This window comes from Vipera berus (genome assembly GCF_964194415.1).
Source record: "Vipera berus genome assembly, chromosome: 2".
Classification (NCBI taxonomy): Eukaryota; Metazoa; Chordata; class Lepidosauria; order Squamata; family Viperidae; genus Vipera; species Vipera berus.
Genome location: NC_138203.1, coordinates 233,319,998 through 233,346,296, shown reverse-complemented (window position 1 = coordinate 233,346,296; position 26,299 = coordinate 233,319,998). Strand labels below are relative to the sequence as shown.

General features: G+C 37.2%; 3 protein-coding genes across 7 annotated transcripts in view; 2 read left to right on the top strand and 1 right to left on the bottom strand.

Moving 5' to 3' along the window:
- Positions 1 to 1,851, top strand: part of DNAH12 (dynein axonemal heavy chain 12) — a gene marked incomplete at its 5' end in the record, with an annotated part of 110,800 nt that extends 108,949 nt beyond the window's left edge. The window contains one exon of the mRNA XM_081316993.1: positions 1,383 to 1,851. Coding sequence (XP_081173119.1) covers positions 1,383 to 1,573 — 191 coding nt within the window. The 3' untranslated portion in view covers positions 1,574 to 1,851. The remainder of the gene's footprint in view (positions 1 to 1,382) is intronic.
- A 5,975-nt stretch (positions 1,852 to 7,826) lies between these two features.
- Positions 7,827 to 18,723, top strand: ASB14 (ankyrin repeat and SOCS box containing 14). 4 transcript variants are annotated; one of them, XM_081318083.1, is made up of 10 exons: positions 7,827 to 7,875; positions 8,869 to 9,008; positions 10,736 to 10,790; positions 11,059 to 11,140; positions 11,224 to 11,382; positions 12,220 to 12,465; positions 13,381 to 13,552; positions 14,346 to 14,889; positions 15,516 to 15,669; positions 16,979 to 18,723. In XM_081318083.1, exons 2-10 carry the CDS (start codon positions 8,902 to 8,904, stop codon positions 17,155 to 17,157), a joined length of 1,698 nt encoding a protein of 565 aa, XP_081174209.1. In that variant the 5' UTR covers positions 7,827 to 7,875; positions 8,869 to 8,901; the 3' UTR covers positions 17,158 to 18,723. The 4 variants fall into 4 exon arrangements, with proteins under 4 accessions (XP_081174209.1, XP_081174210.1, XP_081174208.1 ...); XM_081318084.1 differs by lacking the exon at positions 7,827 to 7,875 and having other exon boundaries at positions 8,922 to 9,008; positions 10,736 to 11,140; positions 14,346 to 14,647; positions 14,735 to 14,889; XM_081318082.1 differs by lacking the exon at positions 7,827 to 7,875 and having other exon boundaries at positions 8,922 to 9,008; positions 10,736 to 11,140.
- Positions 18,724 to 23,382: 4,659 nt separating this feature from the next.
- The window catches only part of APPL1 (adaptor protein, phosphotyrosine interacting with PH domain and leucine zipper 1), a 46,820-nt gene continuing 43,903 nt past the window's right edge, over positions 23,383 to 26,299 (bottom strand). For both annotated transcript variants that reach the window (XM_081318080.1, XM_081318081.1), the window contains one exon: positions 23,383 to 24,579. In XM_081318080.1, the coding sequence (XP_081174206.1) occupies positions 24,430 to 24,579 (150 nt within the window). In that variant the 3' untranslated portion in view covers positions 23,383 to 24,429. The remainder of the gene's footprint in view (positions 24,580 to 26,299) is intronic.

The window sequence follows — 26,299 nt, the reverse complement described above, 5'->3', positions numbered from 1 at the left end:
ATGGTATAGGGCCTCCTGCCTGAGCAGGGGGTTGGATAGATGACTTCCAAGGTCCCTTCCAACTTTATTATTATTATTACATGCTGGCCACATGACTACAGAAATATAGAAACTAAGAAACTGAGATGAGCACCACCCCATAGAGTCACACGCGATTAGGCAGTGGAAATCTTTATCTTTATCTTTAATATATTGCATGTAAGGTCATTGACTATTGCAAGAAATCTCCTTTGTAGCATGACATCAAGATTCCACACAAGGATTCATTGATTTGAATATTTATCATTATTTTAAAAAACAAACCTCAAATGCCAGCATGATTTATTTATTTATTTTATTTAATTTGTATACCGCCCTTCTCCCAAAGGACTCAGGGCGGTGAACAGGGCAATAAATACCAAAAATACAAAATACAAAAATTAAAAACAGATTAAACCATAGTGCCCAAATACAATAAATAAATTATTTAAAAACAATAATTAAAACCCCAAACCCATCAGATTGACATTTATTTCTAGGTACTAGTTAATGTATTACTTTGACTTCTAAAGCCCTAAATCATTTTGGACAAGATATTTCCTCCCATAAAAATCCAATCTCAGATGTTCTTAGAAGGCATGCTCCAACACTGGAAGTTTTTAAGAAGAGACTGGACAGCCATTTGTCCAAAATGGTATAGGGCAGGAGTAGGCAACCTCGGCTCTTTTATGACTCATGGACTTCAATTCCCAGAATTCCTGAGTTAGCAGCTGACTCAGGAATTCTGGGAGTTGAAGTCTATGAGTCATAAAAGAGCCGAGGTTGCCTACCCCTGGTATAGGGTTTCCTGCCTGATCAGGGGGTTGGACTAGATGACCCCCAAGGTCCCTTCCAACTTTATTATTATTATATTTCTTTAAGGCATTTAACAGTTAAAATTCATCCTTTTTGGTGGCTCCAGTTAATTCAGTCTGTATCTCTGGAAGTGCTCACATAGCATTGCTACTGAACTTTAGCCACTAAATCAAGGCATTTTCCTACTCTTCTTTTTATGTTAGCATTTGTCTGTTAGAACTTAACAATTTTTAATTATAATTTTATTTTATTCTCAAATTTCTATTGTCAAAGTGGGATGTTTTAAACATGAAAATAAAGGAATCCCATCATATTCAATATAAGATGTCAGAGAGAAGGATAAGTAAAAAGTTAATCCCTAATATTTCACTTATATTTCCATGTTTAACGCCCACCTCAAGAGATGCGATGTGCGTGGTTGTTTCCCTTCAGTTTTATGCCATCTTGCTGCAATGCAGTTTGTAAGCTGTTTGTAGGCATTCAGTATTTTTATTTAGTGGTATGCATTATTCTCAGTTATTTTACCTTATATAATTTTTTCCTTGCAGCAAAAACATCAGAGATTAAGAAATCAAATGCATATGTGTGTCCACTGTATAAGACAAGTGAACGCAAAGGAGTCCTTTCAACAACTGGGCATTCAACTAACTTTGTCATTGCATTGAAGTTGCTAACTGACCAGCCAGTCCAGCATTGGATCAAGCGAGGAGTTGCTCTACTTTGTCAGCTGGATGACTAATCATATAGAACTCAACCAGAGGAGACTAAATACTCCATATTCATATCTTTGCCTAGAACAAAGGACTTTCTAAATATTTTGATCATTCAGACTTTGAAACTGGTTACAATCTCTTACCATAAACTGAAGCCATTCTTTTGTTTATTGATGTTTTTTTTCTTCTCTTCTTTTATAAGAAAAGTATTCAATATGCAAAATATCTTATTTAGTCCATCATAATTCATTTAGAAGTTGTTGAAAAATAACTTTCCTTTTGCTCAAAAATGTTGTTGCTTCATTTCAACTCTTAACATTTGAATATCTAAAACATTTGATTGAGTCTGTGTTGATTTCTATTTCCTGGACAACTTTTCCAGACTCTGGAAGGTGGGTTAGATTAAAATTGTTAACTCTCATCTCCTGCTGGAAAGAATATCCTCAGTGGACTATTCTTTCTGCATCTTTTCTGTGTATGTTTTTTTAAGAAATATAAAAGCATTCCACTTTACTACTAATATGTGGATGGCACGTATCTTTAACCCAGAGTAGCTGGAATTAATTCTTGATCGTATTGTGGAAAGTGTTGCTCTCATAGCATAATCGATAATATGTGTATAACAGAACTCCAAGACAAAAGGTTTCTTTAAAGAACATATTTATTTGGCTACATAGTGTTGGCACAATCAAAAGTGAAACCAAGCCTGAAGTTCCCTCTCAAAGCCTACAATGTTACAAAGTTGAACTTCCCACCCCAGTAATATGTCATAAATCACATCCCCCAATTAACTACTTGAGTGGCCTTTCTAAAGGAAGCTTCAGCCCGTCAAAATGCAATCAGCAATGACCTTGGTTCTCACAGAACAATTTATTGTTTTGACTAAGCTAAAAAATACTCATCCCCCCTCCTAATTCCATGGCAACCGAAAACAAAGGGAAAATGGCTTCAGCCAAATTCATTTGCAGTGTTGACGTGTTGTGTGTTATGGCGTCATTACAATGTAAAAATTCAGGTATCACAGAAAAAGCAAGAAGTCAATTTTTATTTATGGACTGATTTAGCACAGTAGCCTTGTTTTTGCAACATGCGTAACTGGAGTGCAGGGGCAGAGTAGAAAATAAACTTGCCCTTCAAAGTTCTATGATTGAGAGAATATCCTAGGTTCCCTGAACAATTGATGTTTTCTTAACACTTCTTCTCTGATTCAAGTGCACCTCCTATTTATACAGTAATGGCTTCTAGTACCAGAGATGTACATCTGGTTTGCATAGTTTTGGTCAATTCTAATGAAGAATAATACCTGGATTCTGTTGTTGCAAATAGGCTATTTGGTTTCTGATACGATGTGTATGATATCTGCTAACATTAGAACTGAACTCTCTCCCCGAAATAAGTTCATATGCAGCTCTAACAAATTCTTTTTTTTTATTTAAAAAGTTTTACAATACATTTTGACTTTAATCCCCCCCTCCCCCACCCCCACCCAACCCTCCCTATCCCTTCCCCCCATTCCCTCCTCCCCCCCCCGACTTCCCAGAGCTAAATACAGGGTATAAAATCAAAAAACAAACATAAGCACCCCTATGTTATCAGCAATAAACTATTAGTTCTATCTCCCTCTAGCTCATGTAAAATGAATACAAACAATATTAATATTACAAATAAAGTAAAAAAGAAAAAGAGAAAAACAGAAAGGAGCTTTACTCAGAATAGATTTTCTTAATCCCAGTCCTTATTCATATTAATTTCAAAGAAAAAAAATAAACAAATTCTCAGTTACGCGCCAAAAGCGCCTATCTATTAGCCTTAATAATCTCCAACCAAACTAAACCATAATCAAAAATAATTCTTGCATGTATCGCACCAAATGTCTCGCAGTTCCAAGTCATCCTTGAGTTCAAATAAAAAGAGTAAAAAAAAAAAAAGTTTAAGCAGTCTGTAAGACAACTTGTTGTTAATTAGGAGCTTGCATACCCATTCTTAGTTCAACACATACTTTTAGTCCATAACCCTAATATACTTTTCTAACAAGCAAATAACATCCATCTTAAATTGTGTTAAATATTAAAAAAAAAACTTTCTCCTCTATGATAAATTTAATCCATTAAGATACTAATTTAAAAATTTAATCAGCAATCTTAACGCCCCAAAACTTTTGGAGCACGTCTGTCATGACCCCCAAAACTTCTTTGGACCGCGCCCCTCCCACATCTTCACTGTAAATACACTTTGGAGATTCCATAACTATCTGCTGGTCTTGCTCTTGCTCTCGTCTTGCTCTTCTTAGTGCGGCACGCGTCTTCCTCTGGCCTCCTGCAACATCCAATGAAACTGTATCTTGATCCCCTCCAACACCATTGTTCTCTATCTGTCTGTCTGCAACATCTTGAAGCTTTCCCTCGCCGTATCCCTTAACAGCTTCCAAAAATGATAGGGGGGTTGCTTTTAACACATTGCTATAAAAATCACGTGCCTGGGCCACAGTAACCAGACGATGTCTTTTACCTTCATGCGTCACCACCAGTCCAACTGGAATCTCCCATCTAAACTTAATATCACATTTCTTAAGTTCCTGTACTAAAAATGCAAAATCTTTCCTTCTCCTTAAAATCTTCGGGGGAATCTCTTTTAAAACCAAGACTTCTTGCTCAGCCACTACCAGTTTAGTATCATAAGCAGCTTGAATAACTTCATCTCTAATTACTCTCTTTGTAAAATAGACCACCACATCTCTGGGTAACTTCCTTTGTCTTGCAATCCATGAATTTACACGAAAAATTTTGTCCATATTTCCCTCAATTTCAGATGCTGGCTGGCCCAATACCCCTTCCAGAGCCTCAGAAATCAGCTGCTTTAAATCTTCTTTACAGTTCTCCTTTAAACCCCTGATTCTAATAGCATACTGCATCTGATGATACTGAGCAAGGCTCAATTCTCCGTCCATTTTATCCCTTATATTTTCATTTTCTAATACCTTTGCTTCTAATATAGAGTTCTTTTGACTGAGATCCTTCACTTTTTCATCCAGCTGTTGCACACATTCAGCTACAGATTCAATCATAGACAACATGTCCACCCTCATTGCTCTAAACTTCTCTTCCATCTTCTTCTCCAGTTTCTCCTCCAACTTTTTCAGCTTTTCATCCATCATGTCAGACATCAATTGTGAATGCTTTCCAAGAGCGTCTTGTAAATCCTTAAGCGTCAATGCCGGAGGAGGTGCAGGAGGAAGCAAAGCTTGCAATGAGGTCTGTTGCACCAGGGAAGACCCCGCACTCCAAAGAGCTTTAGAAGTTTTAGCCGCCATCATCCCCCACTTTCACTTATTGTGCACTTTCACTTTAAAGCTATAAAATCCATTGAGCTAGAGAGTAAAGATAAGAGTCCACATCACCTTGACCTCCTGTACCGCTCTGCCTGCATCTTGATAATCAAAAGTATTTCCTTTTGGCAGGGGTGGTTGCTAACACCTGGCTCTGCTCCATAAATCCCGGAGCAGGGGCGTTGCGCAGCTCGGAGCAACCCAGGCTTCGGGGGGGGCTCAATCCTTCAGCCGCCCAAACTCTCAGCTCAGGCGGCCCCGGAGAGCTCAACCCCTACCTGGGGCCTCACCCCCTCCTCTTCTCCCGAGGAGGGGGCTTCAAATCCATCTAAACAGCTGATCGGCGCTGTTTACGATGGAAAAACACAGCTGCGGAGCGGGCAGCCCAAAAACGGCTGTCTTCGGCGTCGCGTCGCCACCGGAAGTTGCTAACTGACCAGCCAGTCCAGCATTGGATCAAGCGAGGAGTTGCTCTACTTTGTCAGCTGGATGACTAATCATATAGAACTCAACCAGAGGAGACTAAATACTCCATATTCACATCTTTGCCTAGAACAAAGGACTTTCTAAATATTTTGATCATTCAGACTTTGAAACTGGTTACAATCTCTTACCATAAACTGAAGCCATTCTTTTGTTTATTGATGTTTTTTTTCTTCTCTTCTTTTATAAGAAAAGTATTCAATATGCAAAATATCTTATTTAGTCCATCATAATTCATTTAGAAGTTGTTGAAAAATAACTTTCCTTTTGCTCAAAAATGTTGTTGCTTCATTTCAACTCTTAACATTTGAATATCTAAAACATTTGATTGAGTCTGTGTTGATTTCTATTTCCTGGACAACTTTTCCAGACTCTGGAAGGTGGGTTAGATTAAAATTGTTAACTCTCATCTCCTGCTGGAAAGAATATCCTCAGTGGACTATTCTTTCTGCATCTTTTCTGTGTATGTTTTTTTAAGAAATATAAAAGCATTCCACTTTACTACTAATATGTGGATGGCACATATCTTTAACCCAGAGTAGCTGGAATTAATTCTTGATCGTATTGTGGAAAGTGTTGCTCTCATAGCATAATCGATAATATGTGTATAACAGAACTCCAAGACAAAAGGTTTCTTTAAAGAACATATTTATTTGGCTACATAGTGTTGGCACAATCAAAAGTGAAACCAAGCCTGAAGTTCCCTCTCAAAGCCTACAATGTTACAAAGTTGAACTTCCCACCCCAGTAATATGTCATAAATCACATCCCCCAATTAACTACTTGAGTGGCCTTTCTAAAGGAAGCTTCAGCCCGTCAAAATGCAATCAGCAATGACCTTGGTTCTCACAGAACAATTTATTGTTTTGACTAAGCTAAAAAATACTCATCCCCCCTCCTAATTCCATGGCAACCGAAAACAAAGGGAAAATGGCTTCAGCCAAATTCATTTGCAGTGTTGACGTGTTGTGTGTTATGGCGTCATTACAATGTAAAAATTCAGGTATCACAGAAAAAGCTAGAAGTCAATTTTTATTTATGGACTGATTTAGCACAGTAGCCTTGTTTTTGCAACATGCGTAACTGGAGTGCAGGGGCAGAGTAGAAAATAAACTTGCCCTTCAAAGTTCTATGATTGAGAGAATATCCTAGGTTCCCTGAACAATTGATGTTTTCTTAACACTTCTTCTCTGATTCAAGTGCACCTCCTATTTATACAGTAATGGCTTCTAGTACCAGAGATGTACATCTGGTTTGCATAGTTTTGGTCAATTCTAATGAAGAATAATACCTGGATTCTGTTGTTGCAAATAGGCTATTTGGTTTCTGATACGATGTGTATGATATCTGCTAACATTAGAACTGAACTCTCTCCCTGAAATAAGTTCGTATGCAGCTCTAACAAATTCTTACAATGTATTTTGTAGGTTACTATATGTATAATAAGAGTGGGAAATAGCTTTTTTCTTTGGGATTGAATCAAATCCACCATCTCATACAGTGGGGTGAGTGAAGTTCTGTTAAAATTTTTAACTTACTAACCTGACATATTTTCTCTGTACCGGAAGACACTCAGAGTAGAAAAATATAGTTATCCTTGATACAAAATGGCAGTTCCAATCATTAGTGATGAAATAAATATTGTCAAGAGCCAGCTATTGATGACAAAAGACTAGAAGAAAAGCTCCAGCTAATTCCCAGGAATTAGAGAAATTATGCTAAGAAAATGAAGATTTTTTTTTAAAACAACAACAACATTGTTTTATCATAAAAGGCAATGAAAAGTAATTTCAATACTATTCTATCCCAGGCTGCATATGCTTAATCTGATACATACATTGAGACAATGGTATATGTTCTTCTAAGAATTCTACTATAGTGTATATAAAACAAAGTTAATGTTTTTCATATGATGGATTTCAATGACAGAATTAAATAAAGCTGAGCATTTTAACTAGCATTGTTTTCAGATTTTCCATATGAAATTCAATTATATTGAGATATATTTTCATTTGGCTGCATCATGTCCTTCAGTGGACTGTAGTGGCAGATTGTCATGGAGAAAATTTATCTGTATGATTGCTAAGAGTAAATATTGATTTCATGACTCATAATGAATAAATCAATCGATCGCTGTTCTTCATGTTTTTCTACATATGACTAGTTATCTACTACTGAATAATTTCTCAGGTTCTTTCGCTGCTACTTTAATTATATGCCATGCATTTAGCAACTTTCTAAAACAATTAAATTTTGCTTACAGTTATTACAAACTGATTTTAAAATGTCTGTTCTTTGGATACTTTTGTTATTATACATGTGGTTCATTTTCTGACCCTCATTTAATTCATATGTCTTGTCTGCAAGAGAGAATGTCTTATGGTGAGATATTTATAGTGAGCTATTAATGGTTGCAATGATGCAACAAGCCCAGGATCATTTTTCAATACATCAAAAATCACATTTGGTTTTGACACTTGCTCAAGAGTGAGCATTCTGTGTTTCAAATTTGGGAGAAAGGTGAGGAAAATGTGTCTTGTCATTATAAAAAGTCAGTTCTCCCAATAGCTTAACTTCCTAAGCTATTTTTAAATAATAAAAGTTAAGTGTTGGCATTTCTGGAATCTTGTTTTTTATTATTCCAGGAGTAACACAAGTGTATGTGCGTGTTTGCATGTTTTGCTTTTTATGTGTTAGCATTCCAAAGAGAAAAAGCATTTTGTGATTTTCCTGTATCCTGTAAACTTTACTTAATAATTTTAAACACTTTTTCAATATTTATGCATTTATTTTGAAGCAGCCAAATGAAAATATCTCAATACCACTGATTTTAATGGGGAAAATAACTGAAAACAATGCTAGTTAAAATGCTCAGTTTTGACTTAATTCTACCATTAATTCTGTTCTTATGGTGCAAGCCATTTTTAATGTACAACAGAGAGTGTTTCCTGAACAGTAATAGACTATTAAATTAAATGCTAGTGATTTTTTACAAGGAAACATCTGCATTGCAAATGATATTCCTTGTTTGTTAATAAAGTCCAGATGTTCTGCATCTCTTTCCATTCAGTCTGAACAGATTTCAGCTGAACTGTTTTGCTTTTTAATGTACATGACCCAGCACTTTCTTTACACATGCAGGAAATATGAGCAGAGTGAGGAAGGGCATTGCAAAAGAAATCTGTAGGAACATGTTGAGCTTAGCAAGGGTGGGGGCAGTAAAGATAGGAGAAGAAAGCATGAGGAAGATTTGAGCCCTCAAATGCCGGGTTCCTTGGCACAGGCATGAGCTCAGAAAGAGGAGCAAAAACAAGTCAAACTGATAACCTGATCTGGTCAGTGTGAACCTGATGGTCCCGCTGTCTGTCAAGTTAATGCTCAAAAACAGATTGAGACAGAACGCTTAAGAATGTTTTGCTTTTGCTTATCATTACATATTTCTATATTTCTGGCTTCTGATATTTCTAGAAGATGCAACATAACATTTAACCCCACCTCATTTTATAATTTAAGAAATGTGGTTTTAACCTGTATGATACTACAAAAATGCATGATGAGGAAGCTGAGGAAGATATCCCTACGCAGCTTGTCATCCAGCAAAGCCTGCATGACATACTCGGGAGCAAGACGGTGACAACCGCAAAGAGTGACAGGTGTGCACTGCCTTTGATATATTGTTTCTAGCATCTGTTAAAATGTTTCTTGAAACAGAGTATATAATTTTGAAATAGAGTTTCACAGAATGCTGTACAACTCTGCATAGATTATTGTTACAGGCATAGGGATTTCCATATGTTGTGTGTTTATGTGATAAATTTTGTATCTTTAGGATGAGGCATGTTTTTATTTATAAATGTGGCTAGTATCCATTTAATATGAAAAATTTCTTCCCCCAAAAAAGATTGTATAAAAAGACATAAATGTATAGATTATAAAGAACCTATTTTATTTTACATTTAGGCAAGAAAAACCATGTACAGGTATAGTATAGGGAGTACCTTGCTGAATAGTAGTAACTGTGAGAGGGATCTCGGAGTCCTAGTGGACAGTCACTTAAATATGAGCCAGCAGTGTGCTGCAGCTGCCAAAAAAGCCAACACAGTGCTAGGCTGCATTAACAGGGATAGAATCAAGATCACGTGAAGTACTAATACCACTTTACAATGCCTTGGTAAGGCCACACTTGGAATACTGCATCCAGTTTTGGTCACCACGATGTAAAAAAGATGTTGAGACTCTAGAAAGAGTACAGAGAAGAGCAACAAAGATGATTAGGGGACTGGAGACTAAAACATATAAGGAATGGTTGTTGGAATTGGGTATTTATTATTTTTTATTTTAATTCCATTTATATCCCGCCCTTCTCCGAAGACTCAGGGCGGCTTACAAGCTTAGCAGTAGCCTTCATTCTATGTATATGCCTGCTTATTCGGGCTTTCACACACACCCCCCAAGCGGCATTATTACAAAGTCAGCTTAATTGCCCCCAACAATCTGGGTCCTCATTTTACCTACCTCGGAATGATGGAAGGCTGAGTCAACCTTGAGCCTGGTGGGATGCGAACCTGCACTAATTGCAGGCAGCTGGTGTTACTTAAGGAGGCATTAGCCCACTGCTCCACCAAGGCTCTGGTATGTCTAGCTTAATGAAGAGAAGGACTAGGGATGACATGATAGCAGTGTTCCAATATCTCAGGGGCTGCTACAAGGAAGAGGGAATCAAAGTATTCTCCAAAGCACCTGAAGGCAAGACAAGAAGCAACAGATGGAAACTAATCAAGGAGAGAAGCAACCTAGAACTAAGGAGAAACTTCCTGACAGTTAGAACAATTAACCAGTGGAACAACCTGCCTCCAGAAGTGGTGAATGCTCCAACACTGGAAGTTTTTAAGAAGAGACTGGACAGCCATTTGTCCAAAATGGTATAGGGCCTCCTGCCTGAGCAGGGGGTTGGACTAGATGACCTCCAAGGTCTCTTCCAACTTTACTATTATTATTATGATTATACATTCCATAATAGCTTTGTACCATATGATTTTATTTTTCAATATAGTGCCAATTACAATGTTTTTAACTTTGTATGTGCTGGTTTTGCTTTGAATGTTTTATCAAAAGCAAACTATTGATCTTCCTCTGCCTCCCTCTAAAGAAGGATAGGCAGCAGTTTTACAGTTGGGGATAAACTTCCTACTCAGTTGCAGGACACCCCAAGAGCTTACTCACTAGGTGTATAGGATCTGGTTTTTCCTGTATGAAACACCAATATATTAAATATACAAATTAAACATTTCCTATTTTTTCCACCATTTTTGCAGTCTGAAATTCAGTGTAATATGAGAATATTTGACTTTTTTCTAATGCTATTGTATTCTGCTTGCAGCTTTTGTTTCACAACAAGTCCAGATTACAGAAAGATCATCGCTGCCATTCGGACAGTTAAGTAATAAGTTCAATATTCTTGGGAATGATTAAAAATACACAAATGATCTCAATTAGCTGATCTCAACCCTCATGTGTGGAGAAATTAAAAGTAGCACTTGCAGCTGTGGGGCAGCCTTTTATCATTTTAACAAGAATGTGTTATTTATTACTAAAACAAAGTGGTCTTTGAGTTCAAAAAGCATAAATTGTAGATCTTTCATACTCATCACAGGTGAAGAAGAGTCTTTACTTAAGTTGATGAGGAATGGATCTGCTTTTCAGGAAGTAGACTCCCAAGGTTGGCTTCCTCTTCATGAAGCAGCAGTGCAACCAAACAAGACTATTCTAGAAATTACTTTGAAAGGTGATGTTCCTTTGAGAACTATGTGTGATTCTTGTCAATTTCATATATTAACTTATGAATTCAAACAAAGCTCTCTCTTTCAGCTTCACATCCTACTGTCTGGCAACAGACCAACCTAAAAGGAGAAACTCCTCTGTTTCTGGCTGTGGACAAATGTCTTGTGAAAAATGTCAATGTCCTGCTAATCAATGGGTTTGATCCAAATACTAGGAATGAAGAAGGAGATTCTGCTTTAATTATTGGTAAACCAAATTATATTGTTTGTCTGATGATATTTAAACATTCCCAGTTATAAAATAATGATAGCTTGTATTGATTGAAAGTGGTTTCTCATGCCAAATTTAAGGATGTAGTTGCCTATTTCTATGCCATTCAGGTGGCAAGAATAAATATCCATTTTTATCCATTGTTTTCACTTGCTACTTCCACCCCAAGCTTTATTTAGGTCCTAGACTCAAGTCGTATCTGGTCAATCTAGTTTTGAGTTCTAGAAAAATTCATATACATTTATAACTTCCAGCATAGTTGGAACTTTTTTTACTCCTCATATTCTTTCAACTCCCAACCTCACCCCCTATCTGAGTACTATTGGAAACTGATCAAAGAGAGAAGCAACCTGGAATTAAGGATAAACTTCCTGACAATGAGGACAATGGAACAGCTTGCCTCCAGAAATCATGGGAACTCCATCACTGGAGATTTTCAAGAGAAGGCTAGACAGTCACTTGTCTGAGATGGTATTGGTTCTCCTGCTTGAGCAGGGGGCTGGGTTAGAAGATCTCCGAGGTCCCTTCCAGCTCTATTCTATTCTATAATCCAAAAAAGACATTTTTTTCTAAATGTAAATGAAGAACAGCAGTGTAAAATGTTTATCTCTTCTTTTTTAAAAAACAAGTTATATTTTAAAGTTTAGCACTTTATTTTACTCTGTGATTCTTTTAATTATACAGTATACAAACGACATGTGAGACTGCTAAACAAAGGTTTAGTCTCATATGCTAAGTGGAGATTGAATAGTTTAATAACAGAGTTAAATAAAATTTTCAAATGCTGCTCTTTCATATTTTAATATTTTACAGCAATTGAACATGAATCATATGAAATTGCTTCCTTATTGATACAATTTGGTGCCAATACCAATCTACAGTGTATCAACAAAAGGACAGCTTTACATGAGGCAGCCAGATTAGGCTTGAAAGACATGGTGGAATTACTACTTTGGTCCAAAGCAGATGCAGATCCACGAAGTTCTTATGGGCTCACCCCTCTAGCACTGGCAGCACAGAACGGGCATACAGAAATTCTAGAAATCCTACTGTGTAAAGGTGAGAGGTTCTGTATAAAACCTTCTGTGTTAAATGTACACTAATTGGGAGGAAGAGGGTAGTTGCTAGAATGTACAGCTTGATGGATCTGAATGGTTGAAACTGCCTTCTATAAAATGTGCTAAATTTATTATGGTGAATAGCCGTTCTAAGTGTATTGATGTATGTTTTCTCTGTTGATTGTGGGGATGCTCAGATGAAAAGTCATTCTTTGCAAGTCAGCCATCATTTTCGATAGTCTATATCTAGTCAGAGACAAAGACATTGTAGACATTGTTAAAATTTTCAAAACATAATTAGTCAAATAAAATTGTGATAGTTTCAGTATTTGAGACAATAAAATGGCCTGACTAATCTGACTTGTATATTCTGAGAACTAAATTGAAGGTGCTTGGTTGGGGCTCCTGGGATGTGTCCATGCAGATAGAAGTTTTATATGTTTTTAGGAAATTACTTCATTAGAATATACATTTTTCTCTGATATATTGTTTTGGGATCTGAGGAAAGAAGCTAGTAGAGTGTTGGAGTGTGGCTTCTCAGCTGTTTTGGTCTATCTTAGTCATGATGTCAACTGTATCTCAGTTTGTATGATTATATGTTAAGGCACATACAATATGCCAACATCTTTATAGCTGACCTACACTTTTTTATTCACACCCTTGAGTCCCCTCTTTTACGTGACAGCTATTGATGACATTTTAATCATCAGGATTTATGGAAGTGAATCTCTCATATGCCTTCATAATTTCAACCTCCATCCCGCCATCAACCTCAGCCTAGACCTATCTACAGAACAATTCTATTTCCTTGGTATCAGCAAAGTACACAATAATTTTATGTTGATATAAACCAAACACATAAACACCATATTATTTTTGATTAATTATTAAAAGCTTACTGCTGTTTTCCCACTAGGTGCCAATGTCCTTTCCCAAGCATCAGATTCTGCATCTATATTATTTGAGGCTGCTGGAGGAGGAAACCCAGATTCCATCTCTCTCCTACTAGAATACGGAGCTGATGCCAATGTACCAAAGCAGTCCGGTCATCTTCCTATCCATAGAGCTGCTTATAGAGGCCATTTGTTGTGAGTTAGAACATATTAAATCCATTTATGGAACTGGGGGGGGAGGGAAAGGTGATCTATTCTACTTTGTGGTTTAACCTATCTCTGTTGAGAGAAATGTTTCTTTACTATTTGTCGAATCCTGAGTTACTAGGTAGAAAAGATAAAGTCTTCTTCATCTTAAAAAAAATTATGTAGAAAAAGCCTGTAACTTTCTATGTACTGTTCAGCTGCTGACATTGTTTTTTCTAGACATCTGTGAAAGAAAGTCCATTCTCTTCGGCATTTCACTGTCCTAGTCCTGTGACACAAAAATATTTGCAGAAGTCAGGCCAATTGATAGTTTTTTTGGTATCTATTTGACATTATCACAAGTAATGTTCGTATTAGAACAGTCAACACTTCCAAAGCTAAGCTTAATATAGAAGAATATAGATCTGAATAGACCGGATCAACACTGTTTTGTTTCTTTTGGACTGCCCTTAACTGTAGCACCTTAAGGAATTTATTCTTCTTTATAAAATTACTTGAAATAATCAGCTTGCATATGTCTTTCTCCCTTTCGTCTCCCATTTTATTATTTGCTAGGGTGTTGTTGTTTTTTAGTGTTTCCCCCCACTGAAATTGTCTTTTTATATGCATTTTATTCAGTGGCTAAAATGTTAATAGTTAATGGAAACTCTTCTCTTATAAAAGTTTACAGCTCATGCCTCTTTATGGTGATCTCATTGCCTGCACTGGTAGGAACCATTGAGGTAAGATTGAAAGGTTTTTTTTTTAAAAAAAAGAATGTTTATCCTTATCTTATTGCTAGGGCATTACAGATTTTGATTCCAGTCACAGATTTCAGTGCCATAAAGGAGAGTGGAATCAGCCCACTTCACTCGGCGGCAGCAGGAGGACATTCTCAGTGTCTTGAATTTCTACTCAGATCTGGATTTGAGGCTAATTTTATGTTGGATCGAAGAATTCAGAAAAGCTACGAGGATGAGAGGAAGTCAGCACTGTATTTTGCTGTCTCTAATGGGGATATTGAGTCCGCTCATTTGCTCCTGGATGCTGGAGCCCTACCAAATCAAGACCCTGTTAATTGCCTCCAAGTGGCCTTGAGAATGGGTAACTATGAACTCATCAGTCTCCTGCTTCGCCATGGAGCCAACGTGAATTACTTTTGTAGAGTCAATACAACCCATTTTCCATCAGCTCTACAGTACACACTGAAAGATGAAGTCCTGTTAAGGATGTTGTTGAATTATGGATACAATGTTTCCCGCTGTTTTGATTGTCCTCATGGAGACAACAGGCATTCCAAGTACTTATTTGAAGGGTGGACCTCAACTGTTATCAAAGACACAATGGTAAGTACTTCCTGGGGGAGATTAATCCTTCTTTTATAAGCTGATTAGTACTTATAAATTGCTCAGTGTTTAAGGGATGGTAAGATTTGTTTGGTTCTTCAAAACTGAAAATGATCAAAATCTTTAGAAATGCATTGATTTGAGACACAGTTTGGCGGGTCGAATCCCGAGTGCCGCGTAGCAGAGTGAGCACCTGTGACTCGTCCCAACTTCTGCCAACCTAGCAGTTCAAAAGCACGTAAAAATGCCAGTAGAAAAATAGGGACCACTACGGTGGGAAGGTAACAGCGTTCTGTGTGCCTTTGGCGTCTAGTCATGCTGGCCACATGACCACGGAGATGTCCTCGGACAAGCGCTGGGTCTTCGGCTTTGAAACGGAGATGAGCACCGGCCCCTAGAGTTGGAAACGACTAGCACGCATGTGCGGGGGAACCTTTACCTTTACCTTTTATAGAATAAATGGCGAGTATTTGGTTATTTCAAAGGTGTCTGATATTTTTGTGAAATTATATTCAATGTATGGTTATTTTGATTTATTTTGCTGGTGATGTAGTCTGGATGCATCATCCACTTTATAATATAAGGCATTAAATTCTGTGTGCTCATGTTCTTGTTTTTTCTCTCAGTTCTGTGAAGTGATTACACTATCATGGTTAAGGCACCTGTCTGGGAAGGTAGTGCGAGTGATGCTAGATTATGTAGATCATATGAGAATATGCTCTAAACTTCAAGATACTCTTCAAGAACAAAAACTGTGGCCAGAAATCCATGCAATTTTGAGTAAGTGTTAAAGTTATCAGAATGTAAAGGTGTCTAACACAGTGTGCTATAATTTTTCAAACTGATTGATCTATTCATTATGAGCCATCAAGTCAATTTCAACTCCTAGTGATCACATAGATTTTTCTCCATGAGAATCTGTCCCTGATCTGATCTTTCAAGTCTTCCAACCTTTCACTTACTGCCAATATAACTGAGTCCATCCACCTTGCATAATTTTCAAATTAGTAACTGTATTATTGGTAAATATAATTTAAAATAATTTGAATTATTGGAGGAATAATTTATATGTTGTATTTTGACAGTCAATCTCTCCCTATTACTAAATATGACTGGATTTTTTTTTATATTTTCACTTGAAGCAAAGATCACAATAAATATAATATAATACACAGCATAACAAATCTTTACACAGAGCAAGCTCTTTAATTACCAATTATTAGTGATTTAGTAATTAGTACTTTCTTCTATGCCTCAGCATTGAAAGTTCATGTTTTATATCTTCTAGATCTATTTTCCTCATATAATTTTATCGTTGCAATTAAAACGATTTAAAACTTGCCACACTGAATAAGGAACATGTTGAACACAAATAGCATCCTATGATGGGGGGGGGAGAAAAGATCCCATACAGTATTATAACGTCCCAATCAGACTTGTATCCAATTTCTGGATATAAGCACTTGTGGCAGGAGTTAATTCATGCTTTATTCTAAGGGCTTTCCCTTAAATGTTCAATATTGTACCGATGTCAGAACTCAACTACTTTGGGCTCACAACAAAGAAAATATAATAAAATCAATAAAAGATGAAGATGAAAGATGAGAAGTGCAGTGAAGAGTTTCATTCTCCTTGCCCAAGACTTATATGAAGAACCAGACCTTCATGGTTCTGCTAAACAACAGTGGGTGTGTGGGTGTGTTAGAGTCCACGTCAGAGCAAATCTGAGCAATTTTATCTACCAGATTGTCTAAATCAGGGGTAGGCAACCTTGGCTGTTTTATGACTCGTGGACTTCAACTCCCAGAATTCCTGAGCGGAATTCTGGAAGTTGAAGTCCACGAGTCATAAAACAGCCAAGGTTGCCTACTCCTGGTATAAATAATCCTCACAATAGCCCAACAGATATTCTGAAGGGCTCTCCCTAACCAATAGGGAGCAGTTTAATAATCTGAATAGGAAGATGTGATCATTCCTTTTCCGTGATTCCCATTCCTTTTATCTCTTCATCCAGTTCTTCCTTATGAGTTAGAATCAGAATGTAGGAGTGGATAATTCATATTTTAGAGCCATATCATTTTATTTTCAGCAAACACACGTCCTCTGCAACATCTTTGCCGTCTGAGAATCCGAAAATGCTTAGGACGTTTACGTCTGCGCTGTCCTGTCTTCCTGACATTTCTGCCATTACCAAACCGTTTGAAAGAATATATCCTCTATAAGGAGTATGATCTCTATGGACAAGGACATCTAAAAGGAATCTACTAAGTCAAAGGCATAAAAGTGCATTTGGAAGATATCCTCTATATAAATGAACAGAATAAAGATAGAAAAGCATGTTTAAAATAGAATTCTAGTTAGTACTAATACGTCTGCTTGCTTTATACTAGAGTACATAAAAATTTTGATGAACAGTTAATGCAATGAAACCTTATCAAGCCTCAGGGCAGTTTTGCTGATCTGATTTATGTCTTCATTTGCAGAAATATGTGGAACTAGCCATGTGTTAAATTGAAATATCTAACACTGCACAAATGTAACATGTAATTTATGTAACAACACTCAAATGAGAGTTGGGAGCTGATGTCCCCAAACCCTGCAATGCCGTCTTCTGATTCAACGGACACCTCAATTGGTGTGAATAAAAGGGGTTCCTTATATTTTCTATCAGTGGAGGGGATTTTCCTTGCAACCCTCCATATGCTCACAAAATCCATTGCAATTATTTTTCCATCTGAGCTGTAAATGTTGAATGCAGTTTTTTAAAAATTGGCAACAAGCATACAACAGTATGCTCTTTGCTCATAGGTGCCCACATTGTACTGAAATAATAGCATGCTGCTTTAACACATAACACATTTTCAAGAAGTACAAGCAGGGCATTACTTTACTGCCTAGTCTTATTTCTTTACAAATGCTGTTGAATATTTTCTTTAGAAGGAAAACAATTTGCATGTGTAAGGAGTATAATTGGCACACAAAAAATGGTCATGCATACACTCATGGAAGGCCTCTTGATTTGGTACTTGTAGTTTTAAGCAAGACTTCTTGTGTATCTCTGAAAAATATACATTTAACTTTTAAAATTTGGGATTCCAAGTGAAGTTTAGTCTTAGATTTTGTTATGTGTGCTATTCAGAGATCTCTTAATAGCCTAGGTTTCTACTGCCCACATCTTTAAGATGCAATTTAAAATCCTATAATGTGTATATTTATTGCAACTTCAAAAACAAAATTACAATCTTTGTTTTATAACCCAAAAATGTTTTCTTTGAAAAGCAGTATTGTAAATCAAGTATTGCTAAAATAATTGAGGTCTTGCCATGTACCTTTATAGTACAGGTACAATGAAAATTGTATATCCTTGTCTTGTGTATTGCCTACCCATCTTCTTTGTGTATATTTTGACATAGAAAACACAAAGTATTTTGAAATATTTAACAAATATTATGTCACCAGTATTTCTTCACATTTTGTCTAAGCAACTGCAACTACTAAACACACAATATTTACACTTAATTTTCACAAAACATGAATTCTTCTATATTCTAGTCAAATAAAGATAGCACACCAGCTGTTAGTTTTGGTTTATTAAGTACAATAAATGAATCTCTATTATATGGATATTCTTCCATTACTGACAGATTTAAAATGCATTTCACAAAGGTATTTTGAAAGTTTCCAATATATGATGTGCTTTGAAGAATAAATGCTGATAAAATATTTACATATTGTAGAAAAGCATCCTCTAAAATTGACTGGATTTCACTGAAATATTTCCCAAATTGTTTTATTAGTATCAAGATTTCATTTTGCAATTGACAATATCGAGCAGACAATCACTAAATATTAATACAAATATTACGAGAAATTAAGTTTTAATTAGACTTTCAATGTAAAAATCAATCACTGATACAAGACTAAATCATTACTTTCTGATTCATTCACTGTATTATAAAAGCCACCCAAAATTTAGTGTACAAATCTCTTGACTTCTTTACAGATTTCATTATGGAACATTGTTTTCTCAGATACCTGATGGTTGATTAGTCCTACACTATGTCATAACGTCTGACGGCCTGACAGTGTTCATGCATCAATTAGAAAACCTGTCCCTCCATGCAATTTGCTTTCCCCAGGAGTATGAAGGACCTTATGCTACAGGGGAGGCAAAAGTCTTGTTCAAGCAGCTGTGCACTTAATTAGCCCAAGTAACTGCTAAGCTTGTAAGCCGCCCTGAGTCTTCGGAGAAGGGCGGGATATAAATGTAATAAAAATAAATAAAAATAAAATCTGTAGAAAGTAAGTGATTTCAGTTACAGATGAAAACAAAACAGGATAACTTTGTTGAGATATCACAAATAGCAGTCCTGATTTTTTTTTTAAAATCAATCCTATAAAATTAGTTGAATGCCTCTGGCTTATAATACATGCAAAATGTGTTTTTATAATTCATCAGAGATGAATATTTTATTAAAAGAAATATGGTAATCTTAATTTGCATGTTGTCCTTAGAAATATGATTTAGTACAGAAGGCAACTTAGAAAGTCCACTTGTCCAGCAACTGCCAAGTTCATTTGTCCTTGACTGCATAACCGTATAATTGTGTATGCAAAAGCAAATCCCACTCAGGTCAGTGGAGTTTACCATCAGTAGAATGAGAACAGAACTGCTGACTCCAAGGTCTATCTGCTGGCTCCAAGCAATAAACCAATCAGACAGCCAAATCATACTTTTTTCCTACTGAGAACATTCCCACTAGAAAATCTAATGTGGGAAATAGAGCTACTGAACACAATCCATACAAATTGGATTTTGTAACTAACTGTAGATGGGTACATTCGAGAGCAGTAGCCTGTGAACTGTTTATTATAATAAAGATCATTTGGTATTATTCACATTATAATACATCTTTACAGATAGTGTGTTTGTGTGTGTGTGTGTACACATACATACATACATATATATTTATATATACACACATATATATACTGTATACACACACACACATATATATATATGCATATATATGTTTTCTGAGGTTTTCACGGGTGTTTGTATGTAGATCTTTGGTCATTCAGGTTTTTTCCTCCAATTCTATGTGGGGAAAAACCCGAATGACCAAAGATCTACATACATACATCCATCCATACATACATATATGCACACTCATATACATACATATACATATATACACACATACATATATACATATACATACACATACATACATACACACACACCTCTCTAATTACTTTAAAAATGCGAATACCGGGTGTACTCATATCAAAAGTGTAAAAATCATTGAACCCCGGGATGGTATAAAAACAACTATTACTAAGCTTTCATCGGTCCTCTGCTGACGTCATCAGAGTGGAAGTCGGAGTTTGGAAGGACTGTTTATAAAGCTGGTTGTTTTTACACTCTGCTCATAGAGCATGTAACCGGTCCACCCGCCCCAATCGTATTTTCCCTAATCACGTCGCATCCACTTGTGTGCGTGAGTCCTGATGTCTTCCCTCCTCTCATTTTTACTCCCTCCGCCTGCTCCATTTGTATCTAGCTGAATCATCCCCTTCTTTGTCTTGTCCTACGGCTCCCGTAAGTCGTGTGGTGACATCTGGTAGCATTACCCCTATCATGCGTGACGCTCTGTCCTCATTGGTCTGTTGCTGCTCTAATTTTTGAGAGGGTTGTGTTGACGTTTCCTTTTCACTCGTTGTGATTTCATGTTATCCCATAAGTGAACAAACTGAGTCTTTCTTATCCCCCTCCCTCTTGTGTCTGGGCGGTGCTCTTTGTATTCGCTGTGGATTCTTACGTTGGTCATGTTTCCTTAGTGTCTGGTAAGCTGGCAACAAATCTATGTGGCGGTTGATTGAATGCTCATTCGATAGCCAGCCCTCTTTAAGCAACCGGCCACCCTTGGAAGTGTCCTGAGCGATGGCCTCCGCTCCCACAAAGTCAAATGAGTGATTGTTGCAGGCTATGTGCATCCACATTTGTGAGTGTTGCTTGTGCCATCTGACAGCCAATTTGTGCTCATTGACCCTGGTCTTGAGTTGTTTGGCCATTTCCCCAATGTAATTAAAGTAGCAGTCGTTACATTTAACTCTGTAGACCACTGATGACCTTTCATCATCGGAGAGCGGCTCTTTGAGGCACATTACCTTAGCACACACAGTTGATTCGGCTTGTGTGCTATGTTGATATTATATGGTGCCAATATCCATGCTGTCGGCTCTGATACACCATTGATATACGGTAGTGTTATCCAGACTGTAGTTGTTGGTGTTTTGCATTCTATGGGACTTCTGGTGTCTGCTGTATTGTCAGATAGTCTTATTGGGTAACCATTGTGCCTGCATATACGGTAAAGAAGGGTCCGTTCTTTAATTTTTGCTTTCCTCATGCTGCAGTGTCTATTCACCTGAACAGGGTCCGGATGCAGCTGATCTTATGTGATACCAGATGGTTACTTCCATAGTGCAAAATCCTGTCCGTATGTGTTGTTTTTCAGTGGACGGTTGTGTGGAGTGTCCCGTTGGTCTGGTGGCTGATCAGTACATCTAGAATGCCAGGGTACCATTGGCCTCTTCCTCCGCCGTAAACTGAATATCCGGGTAGACTTAGTTCTTCCATGAACCTGGCACTGTCTTGTCGTTTAATGATGGTAAATGTGTCGTCAACATATCTGCTCCAAAACTTGGGTCGGTAGTCACGTTAGCTTCCAGTTCTTGTAGGATTGCCTCTGCGATAATTCCAGAAATAGGGGGTCCCATTGGCGTGCCTTTTACCTGTTCATATATTGTACCTTGGAACGTAAAGTATGTCTTAAGGCACAGGTTCATCAGTTGGATGACATCTTCCGTGTTAAGTGGGTTGTAGTGTCACAGTTCCTCCTGTTGTAATCAGTTCTTTATCACCGAAATGGCCAGATTTTGTGGAATGGAGGTAAATAATGATGTTACATCAAACAACACCATAACCTCGACATCCTCTACCCTTAGCGGTTTTAATCTTTTCAGGAATTCTTTTGACAATCTTACCATGGTCATGCTGCCCTCCACCAGATGCTGTATCCATCCACTTAGCCATTTGGCCAAACCGAAAGTTGGTGTGTCCCTAAACGACACAATAGGTTGCAGCAAAGTCCCTTCTTTGTAGATTTTTGGATGTCCATAAACCTTACCATAGCCGAGTTTTTGGGTCTTATTGCCTTTAAATTGTCCTCATTAATTTTGCCCTGTCTTTTGAGTTTTTCCGCTGCCTTTTAGTGTTGTCATCAGGTCTTTTGCAACGGTTCGGCATGCACTAGTATCATCAATTAGGGCTTGAACTTTGCAGTTATATTCTGCCCTTATTTGCCGGTAGGATAATAGCAGAGCACAAAAACAGCCAGGTTTATAAGCAGACTTTCCAACCTCCGACTTCCACTCTGATGACGTCGGGAGGGGATTGATGAAAGCTTAGTAATAAACAGTTGTTTCTATACCTATCCCTGAGTTCAATGATTTTTACAAAAAAAAAACCCAACTTACCAGATATTCCCTTGGTTTGGCTGACAAAAAGGGGAAGAGAGCCGGTGACCTGGAGGTTAATACAGCTGCCTAGTATGCAAGCTACCTAGGTTCAAATCCCATAAAGGGTATGGCTAGCTGATGAGAGCTAAGAAGCTCGAAATAGCTATTCTAGTCTCCCATTTAACTCTTTAACTTTGTCAGCAAAAAAGAATTTGAATTTGTAATGTATCGCAGTAGCGACTTGAGCCCTGTTAACACTCCTAGGTTGGAGCTGCAAGGCAAAAGTGATCATAATAATAGAACTGCAATATAGTAGTTCAAAACCAAAGGTGCATCAACCAGACCGGGGCGGGGGGAGACAAAACCTATATCTATCTATATATCTATCTATCTACCTACCTATATATATATATATGCATACACATATATACATACACACATATATACATATACATAGAGGTCAGCTGAAGATTAGTCTGAAGCATAACAAATATCGTTTAAAATGAATTGATTAACTTTAAATTTAAATGTATGATTTTATAGTGTTATGTGGCTTAACATAGCTATAAACTGGATAAACCATTACAACAGATATTGTCAATTTGAGTGAGGTGGCACAAAATAGAATAAATTGAATATATGATTTTCATTATCTACAAGTTGAAACGTAAGGGAAGTTTTCAAAAACTAGAAGGAGACGGCTCAATGAGCAATCACACCTCCTCTATTTCTTGGGTCTCCATGTGTCTTTACGCCCTTGCAGTTAGGAATGAAGGACAAACATCCCTACTTGATCTCAAAAGATTTTCCAACCCAGGTTAATTGGCCTTCAAAGTTTTTCCTCCATAGTCTCTGATCAGCTTTCAATTTCTGTACAATTTCTGTTTGCAGATTGCAATATAAAAGAGGATAAACCTACAGTTCATTTGTATTTCCAGAACAAATGTACTGGAATGAAAAATCACTGCATGCTTTTTATATTGTATTTGTCACAAATCAATAAGCTGAAACTGAATTACAATTACCTGCCTGATTTTTCTCAGATTTAGCAAATATGTGCAATTTGTATGTATTTCTATTACATGTGGATGTAAGTTAAATATGACAACAGGTGTTAGAAAAATTATCTGACAATTTTTCCATGCAACTAATTCTATCACCAACATAATCTCAAACTTTTGCTAATGAAAAGACACTTACAAACCTTATTCCAATAATCATAGCAATTCTGTTAAAGTGTATGCACATTATTCTCATCTAGACAGTTAAAAGTCAATTTGTATAGTTACAATGCTGCATTGACACTCCAAAGTACTTTCCAGTGTTTGGTTGAATGTCTTTGCCACCCTCCACAAAGTGCTTTATGTACTGTATACAGAGGAGAGGCCAAGATCACTTCCAGCCAGTACAATTTCAAATAAAAATAGTATTCTCATATTTCATCTTAAAAAACTCATACACTCTAGACCCAGCACTTTCTTAGCAAAAGCATTAATTAAAAGTTATGAGGCTGTTGCCATTATTGACCCCACCATTTTAGGAATCAAAATTGGCTTTTTGTTCAGAGGCTTAGGATACTTTGAAGACTAAAATGACTCAATTTTTATCAGATCAAATGTTAGTATTTAAAAGTAGAACAAGCCTCTTTATTTTACAGGAGACTAAAACAACTTCTCTGAAAACAAGAGAAAAGAAACTGAAGATAAAAGATTTTCTACCAACTTCTTAAGTTACACAAATTACTTTCTAAGTCACCAGAACAGCTAGGTAATTGAAATAGAATAAGTTCTATAATATCCAAATCTGCTACAGCCATGAACATTTCACTACATTTGGTTATGATATGAGAACAAAAATCCATATTTACACTGAGCCATTTAAGAAAGATCAACCTTAATGAGTGAGAATACCAAGTTGTATCTAATATAACAAATTTACATGATTTGTTTTGTAAATTTTAAATGATACAATTTATCATTTCAGACAAGAGGTTTAAAGGCTTGCACTGAAGTTGCTTCATGCATCAGATTCTTGCTTCTTCTTTCCATCTTCACCCAAATCACTGTCTTCTGATGGGCTATTGCTAAGAATTACAAACTGTCCTTCACCAACACTCTGGATGGATCGACTAGAAGCAGCAATTAATCGACTTTGCTCTTCTAAATCCTGGAAAAAATACATTTACTGAATATTATTTTAAATAGTAAATAATACAGATATTATTATTGGCAACTATTTACTATGACCAGTAAGTCACACACTACAAGTAGTCCTTGTTTAGTGACCACAACTGGCTCGGAAAGGATTGCAAGAGAATAAATAGGCACACAATTGGGAATGCACATTGAAAGCAATATGCTGGTGCTGGCAACTATGAGAGTATTATGCAAACAGCCCAGTGTATTCTCAATTGTAAGCCTGGTTACTCTCTTGTAATTCTTTCTTCTCCAACCCGTCCACTTTGCAAGCAAAGGAAAAAAAGAAAAACATGTCAGGAACAGGGAGGACTTCCAGTTTTGAGCCATAGCACATGGCCGTGGGATAGCAAAGTTCTGCTCCCCATGGCCAGTTTCGTCCTGCTAGGGGAACCGGTTCCAAGTGGCTCTTTCACTGTTTCAGGTTGCTGACCCCTGTGCTAGGGGGACCCTAAATGGGTCTGAAGTTGCCCCAAAGAGGTGACCATGAAGGAGGGGCGCTCCATTGATCACAAAACAACAGTGGTAGTTTCGTTTGATCTGGGGAAGGCCCTCTGACCCGACAGGAGAAAGGCTAGCATGGCATCAGCATCTAGCCCAGGGGTCAGCAACCTGAAACAGTGAAAGAGCCACTCGGAACCGGTTCCCTCACAAAAGGAAAAACTGGGAGCCGCAAAAAATGTGTGCACATGCGCATACATGCGCGCATGCACAGAACAGGGTTTGACTGAAGAGTGGAGCCAAGGCGAGATATGCACCTACCCTGCATATTTGAATTGATTGGTTGAACTTTTTTAGTCCCACTTTTTTTTTGGACTGCACATGTCAGAGGACTGGGAGCCGCAGGAGACGGCTGAAAGAGCCGCATGCGGCTCCGGAGCCGCGGGTTGCAGACCTGTGATCTAGCCCAAGCTAGAAGTCCAGGAGCATGAACAAGAACATCAGTGAACCGCATACTTGGAACTGGTGAGAGTATCAATCTTCTCTCTTCTATCTACTAACTGAATCCTTGGGAAAGACCCCCCCCCCCAACAAGAAAAGCTCCAGAAGTGAAGGGAGGGAACTATACCCCCATTCCCTCATAGATGGAAGCAGTGAATTAATACTAAGGGGGAAAGAAATAGACTGAAAATAAATTTAAAATACTACAGTCTGGACAAATCTAGAAACTAAAAAAAACCTGTTAAGACTACACCTAAAAGGGTTTTAATGAAATTATAAAAAATATATAACAATCATATTTTTTGTCTGGAAAAAAATGGAAAATGAGTAACTACTGACACCTAGTGGAAAATTAGAGCACAGAACACTAACAATAATGATTCAGAAACTGGCAGGACACCTAGAAACAAAGAATAATCTGTTCCCTTAAATTTTAAATAACTTTGAAGACAGCTCTGAGAACAAAGAAAGAGCTGGCCCAGCCATAAGATTAAAAAGTGTCTGAAAGAAAAATACCTGGACTATTGATTAAATTTAAGAATTGTTTAGAGAAAAAGAAAAACTTTGGCTCTTGGCTAATCTTTTGGAGGAGAATCTAGAGGAAGGACTTAAGGTGGCTTAACATACTGAATTGCAATTTTGACTGATTGGTAATTAACCCCTGAACTAAAGTATTGATTAAAGACTATTTGAAGGGGGGAGAAAACATGGATATCGTAGACCTATCAACAAATGACAGGACACCACAC